At 30.4% G+C, this 9,525-nt stretch overlaps 1 protein-coding gene across 11 annotated transcripts in view; it reads left to right on the top strand.

Annotated features, from left to right (window-relative positions):
• Positions 1 to 347: 347 nt before the first annotated feature.
• Positions 348 to 9,525, top strand: part of LOC139492172 (dynein axonemal heavy chain 1-like) — a 112,928-nt gene continuing 103,750 nt past the window's right edge. For all 11 annotated transcript variants that reach the window (XM_071280336.1, XM_071280326.1, XM_071280335.1 and 8 more), the window contains exons 1-8: positions 348 to 455; positions 3,140 to 3,310; positions 3,729 to 3,801; positions 5,351 to 5,436; positions 5,849 to 5,937; positions 6,324 to 6,607; positions 7,545 to 7,706; positions 8,743 to 8,995. In XM_071280336.1, coding sequence (XP_071136437.1) covers positions 3,146 to 3,310; positions 3,729 to 3,801; positions 5,351 to 5,436; positions 5,849 to 5,937; positions 6,324 to 6,607; positions 7,545 to 7,706; positions 8,743 to 8,995 — 1,112 coding nt within the window. In that variant the 5' untranslated portion in view covers positions 348 to 455; positions 3,140 to 3,145. The remainder of the gene's footprint in view (positions 456 to 3,139; positions 3,311 to 3,728; positions 3,802 to 5,350; positions 5,437 to 5,848; positions 5,938 to 6,323; positions 6,608 to 7,544; positions 7,707 to 8,742; positions 8,996 to 9,525) is intronic.

The following is a 9,525-nucleotide window of genomic DNA, read 5'->3' as shown; positions in this document are numbered from 1 at the left end:
TTGTCTAAAAGAAAGTGTAAATTTTATTGTCATGCTGTAATCAACTGTCATTTTAAAATCCTCAGTAAATTCAAATATTTTATTTATAACAGAGACATGTGTTTATAATAACACAATCTTGAATTCATAAAGTTATTATATTTCCCGCGCTTTTTAAATAGAAAACGGCTAAAACCATGACAAAGAAATAGACATCTTTAAAATTTATGGCATTAATTGAACCATATCATCATCACCTAAATTTTGCCGAATTTGATAGAAATAATTTAGAAAAAAAATTGAAAACAAATTGTATATTCACATTATTATAAAAAAGGTTAGTCTGCAGTATCATCTACTACCGGGGCGTAATTTTTCTATTAGCAGATTCTGTTGCCAAGACCAAACACGCCATTTGTAAACGAAAAAGAACCTGTTATTCTTAAACAATATTTACTGGATGTATTTCTAAGAAGGTAAATTGTAATAATGTCAAACAGTTTTATTCCAATTAAAAATTGTTTTGATTTTGGAATCCACCCTGCGGAGTTGAAGCAAACACATTTTAACGGACATAACTTGAAACTGTCCAGTTTTGTTTTCAGTAATTTGTAAAGTCAGTGACGGTGTGAGTGGTGCCCGTAGAACTGTGATTCAGTGAATATTGAATATTGCATCGGGCAGTGCAATAGTCGAATTGAAAACATTGTTTACCATACCAGTTATCTTTGTATTCCTAATTGTGTTCAGATAAGCACATAGGTTTTTTTTTATTAGAATTACGACTAATGACTCAAGTTGTTTTCAGAAAGGACGAAAGATACTAGAGGGAGAGTCAAAATCATAGATAGAAAATAAACTGACAATGCCATGGCTAAAAATAAAAATACAAACAGACAAATAATAGTACAGAAGACACAACATAGAAAACTAAAGACTAAGCAACACAAACAAAATGTGCACCATAATTCAGTTACCTTGTTTTGTAACCCCCATTGACACAATCTAAAAAAAACTAGATCTCAGGTGCTCAGGGTAAGCAGGTGACCTGCTCCATATGTGGCACCCGTCGTGTTGCTTATGCTATTACAAATCCGGTAAATAGTCTAATTCGGTAGGTCACATTCGTGAAAAGGGAAAGGGTATTGTAGTTAAGACACAAGGAACATATCCGATATTATCTGTGAAACAGTTATTCCATAACGATCAACCAACTCGTGATGGCATCTATAAAATTTACGAAGGGATGATTTCAACTTACATGCATGGGTTTATCCTCATCTTTCTGTGTGTAACAATACTGTATGTTGTCATTTATTTATAGTTAAAACATAATAATACAAATATTTAAAACATGACGAAAAATAAATGTTTTAATGTCAGAAGACAAAATGAGAATCATAACCCTTTCACAACTTAGATTTAACTTAATTGACTATGATAGAAACTAAGAATGTGCATTCCATTTCATTCCATACACCTTATCGCTAATCCCGGCTGACCCGTCCGCTTGAACTTTTGACGTCAACAACAATCACTTTTCCATTGTGGCGTCAGATATTTTGTTTTATGACGTCAAAATTTTACGGGAACCTGAGTGATTTCCAGCAATGGCGGACAAATAGCGATAAGGTGTATTCTTTTCGGTTTTCATATTTATCCAAGACTATCAGTATCAGCATACAACTTTTAAGGGGCAGTCTTTTCACCACTGAATACCCAAAAAGGCCACTAACCGCTAAAAAAAACAGAAATGTTAAACAGTAAAACAGTAAAAATCGATCAAATTACATAAATTCAATTCTATTCTCATTTTTACATAAAATTGAGAATCAAAATAAAATAAAAAAAGCTTCCAGATCGTGCAATATTTTTTCCGAATTTACATCTCTTTGTAAATTATCTTTACTTTTCAATTTTTAGCAATAAATTGTTCAAATAATTATATAAGTTAAAACATTTTATTCAATGTGAAATTATCACAATAATTATATTAAAAAATGTTAGACTTGAAAGTGTATCTGCAAAACTGTTCTTTTTGGTTTTCTTGCCATCATTTCCTATTAAATTGTGTGTACTATATATATTGTGTTCACGATAAGCGGTGGTGTTTGGTGGTTGAAAGACCTACCAATACCATACTTTTAATGATTTAATCAAATAAAGATGACTTGAATCCAATTTTTTTTTATTTCACCTCCTGAAATCAAAATTAAAACTACTGATTGAAATCAATTAACTGAAATTTGGACCACTGACATGAAAATCAGCATTTTTTTTTAACTCTTAAAAGGTCACTTAATTTGACTGACACTTTGGTTAAGTCCAAATGACAAAAAAAGAGAAAGGCAATGATGTTAAGTTAAGGTTAATTTTAATATTTTGGGTTAAAATATTTTTTGTGCACAGTTGAGCCAACATTTAACAAGCTTGATGCATCTTAAATTTGGAATCACCAGCTCTGAAATGAGTCATGCAGCAGATTTTCATGTGCCATGATTATCAATGATTATCTCCCATCAGCTTTCAAAAAGTTCAATGTTGATTCTAAAAAAAATAATGCACAATTAAGGTAATTTGTCATGTTTGTATTAAAAGAATTAAATTTAAAAATTAAAATTGTTTTTTTATTTTATTTATATATTTCCTTTTAATGTTGAGATATAATCATACCAAACAATAGAAATATTTGTCATTCTATTTGGATCAGCTGGCTGTTGAAAAAGTACATGTACATAATTGCAGTCAAGATGGGTGTTTTTGTATGACTTTCAATTTGTTTAAAGATATGTTTTCATGAAGGTGTTTGTCATTTATTTGTTAAATCCTTCATTCATAAGCCCAATGTCGTTCAAACACATTTTTTAGTTATCAAATTATCAGATTATTTTGACTTTTTGTACAATGTATTTAATAATTATCATTGCTTAAAATAAAACATATATATAATATATATCCATTTAATAAATAATCACTTGTCTGAGGAAAATTTGGCAAGATTTAATATCTGCAATCTGTATGACCAATGCATTGTTTATCTGAAATTGTGCCAACTAAAGATCAAAAGGCATAGGTAATTGTTAAAAAACAAATATTGAAGGATAGTCGATAGATTTATGTTTCAAACAAACTAACTTTTAGTAATTTCTTGTTATTACAGGACATAATGTCATCCAGAGCGAGTAGAAGTGGTGGAAAGCCATTTTCTGCAAATCGTACACGTGTTGATAGCGCTAATAAAACATCTGGTGGACAGGCTTACCCAGAAATCAAACAGAGAGGATATTACTCCGATATTATAGGGACTGACGGGAGTGATGGACAATTAGATGTAAGTTACATTTATTTTTAAAATGTATTTGTTGGTTTATCTTCAAAAATCTTGGAAAAGTAAATGCAGTATAAATTTGGAATCATTTATTTTCGTGGGTACCCATTTTCGTGGAGTGAGGAAATCTTGCATATTCATGGATATTTAAATTTGTGGTTTTGGCAAAGTCTGCATACATTTCTTTACATATATATGTATTTCATATAACAGTTAAATTCGTGATTCCCTTTGCAACAACGAAATCCATGAAAATTGGTATCCAACGAATATTAATGAATCCACAGTATACTATATCTTTCGTTTAAAATTGTTAGACATATTTGATTATTTTATAACAAAAAGCAAATATTTTTTTTACAATATTTAATTTTCTTTGGCACCAGAACAAATAAGATTATAAAATGTTTTTAATTTTCAGTATGTATTAAATGGACCAACAACTGCACAAGACACACTGTGGAATGTTGCCAAAGAAAAACACACACCAAAAGGTATTTAAATTATTATTTATTGATTATTGACACGTTTCAATGTATAAGGGGGTTCCCCTTATCTTTCTAAATAGGGATTCGAAGCTATTATTTCATATGTTCTTACTGTTATAAGCTTTATTTTGGATTTATTTATTTCTTGCTCTCAGATTTGGCATTTGTGCAAATCGCATTACAAAATACATGTACCCAAAAATGTTGATTCTAGTATTCAAAAGTGTGAGGAGTTTATCAAATAAAAAAAGAAAATCATTAAAAATTATATTTTTCTCATTGTAATTACAAACTAATAATTACATTAGATGTATGTTTCATTATAATACGTTATTCTAATTGACTACACTGCAATCTTGAGTTATTCCTTAAACAATTGCATTACACAGTAAAATTTATCATTCAGGATAATACGAGGTCCCACAATTAAGTGCACAGGTATTAAATTAAATAAAAACTTGATAAAAATCGTGTTTTCATGATCATAGCTAAAGAATGTAATTATAAGTATTGAATGCTTCTATTTGTAACTTCATAAGTTTTTAAAAGCGTTGATCGTGCACACACTTCAGCGCTTCATACAAAATGTTCTTAGATCAACGCTTTTACACCCCAATGACGTTACAAAAAGAAGCATTCAATTCTTAAATGTTACTTCTAAGAAGATATAAATTAAATAAAGTGGAATCATGGTAGTAGAATTGCAAATTGTATTCTTTGTTTATGATTGATTTTATTTGACCTCTATATCTATATACATGTATGTTTAGGGTAATTAATGAAAGCGATTTGTTTATGGCAATTTTTTGTCCATCAGTTATTTTAATTTTAAAATCTGCAAATTAAGTTACCTTGACCAAACTGTTTGTAATAGGAAATTATATTAGAACCATTTAAGCCAATTCAACCATGACTTATTTTATATGATTGTCATTCCCTTGTTAGGCCACACTTGAAAATATTTTAATTTGCCCAAATCCTACCCAAAGGTTGAGACAGTGGGTAGGTCACTGTAGTTAGGTAGGCATTTTATTTTTCCACAAAAAAGAAATTTAAGTATCTGATGTTGTTAGTCTTCATGCCTATCTGAATAAAATAAACCTTCAAATTAGGACAATAAAAGATTTTGAGTAAGCAGCTTTTTTCTGGGTAGGTAGGGTTAGGGCAAACAACCCTATTCTTTTTATGGCCTTATGCTTCTGGATTATTTTGGGAAATGTTAAATTTTAAGTTTCTATTTTGACAAATTCATTTGAAAATCAGAAATTTTGATATGTCATATAGAGTTTATAACACATATCCTTCTTGTATTGGATATAACCTCTTGATGACAAAGACAGAATGGAGTTTGAGCCATATTTTTTTTAACATTTAAAAGTATTTTTTTACTGAAGTGAGTGAACCTAGTTATCTTTTGGGAGGCCAATGCATCTGTATTACAAGAAGACATTTTTTCTTTTATCACAATGGGTAATCTTTCATCACTCTTTTAAATGTTAAAATGTTGTATTTATTTATACTATTGTATAATAATATCCTGAAATTTCAATTACAGTCACAGCATTTGAAGAAAAAGGAAATGTTATTGAACAGATCAAAGGCCAGTCACATGGACCCTCAACAGAAATTACAGCAATATCAGTATGTTATCAAGTTATCATAGAATATTTATGACAAATATTCTTGTTTTTTTTTTCAATGGAACATCTTTTTTTTTTAATTTGACCCAAAGTGGAGTGTATTAAATGTCTTTAATGATAATTTTTACAAAAATATAAGGCCTGTACATTATAAGTTTAATGATTTTGATAGCACATGTACTGTGGACCCTTTAATATTCATGGAATACCATTTTTCATGTCCATTGATTTCATTGGAAGGGTGTATACTTTGATGGGAGTAAAGGAAAGACCCATAAAACAGGAATATATTCTCCAACTCAAACATAAATATCTGCTTAAACTTGGAGTATCTTAATTTACTTTTTGTCTGTTCTCACTATAGTAAAACTTTCAGATATTTTGAATTTAAATCTTTTTATATTTTCTTTTAGGATTTTTCAAAAAGTTCAAGTGAACCAAAGGTCCAGTTGCCATTTTACACAAAACCTGGAGATTGTCCGAGGAAAATTGAAGTAGAAAGGTTTGTTAGCTTGTGTTCATTTCAAAACACTGGAACTCTTATTACTCTGATGCTAAATATTATGATTTAAAGCTTGGATTAAGTATTTTGAAAAAATGAGCAGGTGCAAAGAGAAACTAAAATATTTCCAACTTAATATATATCTTCTGTTAACATTTTAATAATACTTTTTTTTTTTTAAATATATGTTATGGGGTTAAGAATAATCTTAATTATGCTATAACTATTATCAGTCATTTTCCTATTAGAATACTATTTGCTTTTTATTTTTCATTGAAATTTAAACATTTATTTCTCTTTTAAAGAAGTTTTTTTCTTGAATGAATATCATCATTTTTCTTAATTATTATTTTGAATATTAAACAATTATGTATTTCTTTTTGTAGGAGAAGAAGATTATATTCTACACTTGAATTGAAGAATCTCTTGAAAGATCAGGGAATAAAAACTGATCAGTTGATGCCAAAACAGACCAGTATGCCAGTCCAAATCAACATGGATCCCAATGATCCCGCCCCATTCCCTGCATACCTGCCTTTACATTTATTTGACAATGAGGAACATGACTGTCGTCTGCCAACTGAGTGGCTAAAGATGGGACAAGATAATGGAACTAGGAAACCAGTTCCTGCTCTTGCTCTGTTACCCAGTAAAGATACTGACAAAGAATGTAAATATTCGTTAGATCTCTGTTAAGGTGGTACCAAACATTGAGAAGCTTAATATTTCCCTAAAAATACAATGCATTTAAAATGTTCAGCTGATTTTACAGAGTTATCTCCCAATAGTGTTATGTACTACCTTAAAATATATGTAGACGTAATTATGTTGTTTAATTAGTAGATTGATAACACAAATATTTGCTAGGTTTTGATATGAAAAGACCTAAAATTTAGATCAAGAAGTTGTGTGGATTCATTCTACCATAAATTTTCATGATATTATCTTGGGGAATTCTTTAGAAGAATTCAGTAATTGTTTTGGTTACTGTGGATTCATTAATATTCGTTGGATACCAATTTCGTGGATTTCGTTGGTTCAGTGGAATACTTGTAAACACAGTCCGGATCCCCACCCCTAAACCATATATATTCTTGAATGGGACGATAAAACAAATCAATTAGAATTAAAGGGAAGTCCCTGGGGTCACCCCACCCCGTTCAATTTGAGAATGTGCTATTTAAACGAAATACAAATGTTCTAAAGAAATGTATGCAGACTAAAATCACGAATTTAAATATCCACGAATATGCAAGAATCCATGAAAATTGGTACCCACGAAAAATAAATGAATCCACAGTAATAAGAAAGTATCCCTTTTCTCCATAATGACGCCTTTTGACGCCACCCCCTTTACACCATGAAACGCCTTTTGACGCCTGTGTAGTGACTCAGTTGAAATGTATTGCCTACGAAAAAACTTTATCATACTAAAAAAAATTGTATCTAATATAAAAAGGATATTCATGAGAATATGTGACTGGAATGTCATTGATGAAATATTTGTTTTTGCAATGTATTAATACTTTAACTGATGATTTTTTTTTTGATTGAAAATAAGATCAGAATGTAAACATAGTTCATTTTGTATTTATTTTCATTTACAGTGGATCCAACTGACCCAAAGATCAAATATGAATGGACTGATGTTGGTATCCTAGATTATGACCCTAAACAGCAGTTATTCTTTGTACAGAAGTGTAATTCCTCAGGCCGGATTGTAGATGAGTCTGGTAAAGCTGTAGTAAATGGAGGATTCCAATCAGATGGTTAGTTAATATTGAACTACAGTGAAACCTGGCTAAAGCAAATCATTTTTAAACCGAAAACCTGTATAAACCAAACATGTTCTCAAGCACCGTCATATCAAGTTAAATGTGCTGTGAACTTGATAAAACTGAACATAGCCAATACCGAACAAAATTTTTAGTCCTAAAGAGGTTTAGTTTAAACAGGTTTCACAGTATAATAGAGCAAACATAATATATAAAGCAAAACTTTTATCTGCTGTGGGTTCATTTATTTTCATGGGTACCAATTTTCGTGGAAATTTAATTTCATGGTATTGATAAAGTCAGCATACATTCCTTTAGAAAGCTTGTAATTCATTGAGGCCAAATAAAAAAGTATGTGTGGTTCCAGTTACATCTGAAAAAAAGTAAAGGTAGGTAGGTAGGGATTTTTTTTTTATTTCATGGTGTTTTTTTTTACATTGAGTCTATGGGAGCAACAATCTGACTTTAACAGTGCTTAATGAAAAATGACAATAAAATCTTTAGGGTAGGCTATTTTTAAGCCGAAAAAGTAGGGATGGTAGGGTTACTGGAACCACACATATATTTTTATTTGGCCTGAGCATTTATATTCCTGGCTCCCCTCTACCCATGAAATCCAGGAAAATTGGTATCCAACGCATACTAATAAATCCAGAGTATTCACACTTCAAATGATTAGTTGAAATGTTTTTTTTTAATTCAATTTCATTAATAATGTGTATTTAATCATGAAGATTAACACTTTTTGACTCAACTTAAAATACCAGTGTATATTTGTTGTTAACAAAATTTCATGGTTAGAAAGAATTGCCTTACCCACAAGAACTGGTACCTCAGATCAATAACACTTTCAAAGCAATTCAGTAATGAGCAGGGGCAGATCCAATCATTCTAAAAAAAAGAGGTGCGGGGTCCCAACCCAGGAGACTATATGTCCCCATTCAAATGCATTGATTGGCCAAAAAAAAAGGGGGTTTTCGAACCCCTGGATCTTCCACTGATAAGTAATAGAATAAAAATTGTTTTATAGGCTCTAGAATGGACTTAAAGAACCAGTATTGGGTACACAGAGTAAGATTAATGTTAAAAGCTGAAGATCCAAGGATCTTTGCCCAGCGAGTAGCCGAGGCATTTAGACTACGTAAAGAAACTGAAGCCATTCTGAGATATAACCTGTACGTTGACTGTATGCCTATGGACGGTGTTGGAGAATTAGATCAAGCTTCACTCAGACGGATGGTCGAATGTGCTAAAAATAGTCCTGGAATAGGAAGAGACAAAAAGTAAGAGTTCCTCGAATCAATTTTTAAAACAGTGATAAAATGCCAAATAAGAAATTTTTAGAGCGTTCTGAAATTTATAATATGCTTGATAATAATTAAAAAAAAAAAATCTGTAGAATGTGCTAAAAATAGTCCTGGAATAGGAAGAGACAAAAAGTAAGAGTTCTAACGTTTTTAAAACAATGATAAAACTAAGTTGACAAAATTAGTCCTAGCATAGGTAGAGACAAAAAGTAAGAGTTCTTCTTACAGTTTTTAAACTATGTCAAAAAAGAAATTAATCGAGTGTTGGACCAATAAATCAATTATCATAGAAAGAAAAAAAGAGTACCTTTAACGGTTTTTAAAACTATGCCAATGACAAATAAGAAATTTATGGAGTGTTCTGAAATTTATAACACATATATCATAAAATGAAGACCTGTGAAATAGAAAATTTTGAGAAACTATTGCCATGTTTTTATATAAAGTGCAAAAAAATTAGGAAAGACAGTTATTGACTAACATTTTGATTTACTATCATAGTAGTG

Source organism: Mytilus edulis, chromosome 10 (assembly GCF_963676685.1).
Source record: "Mytilus edulis chromosome 10, xbMytEdul2.2, whole genome shotgun sequence".
Taxonomy (NCBI): domain Eukaryota; kingdom Metazoa; phylum Mollusca; class Bivalvia; order Mytilida; family Mytilidae; genus Mytilus; species Mytilus edulis.
This window is presented reverse-complemented; position numbering and strand designations above follow the sequence as displayed.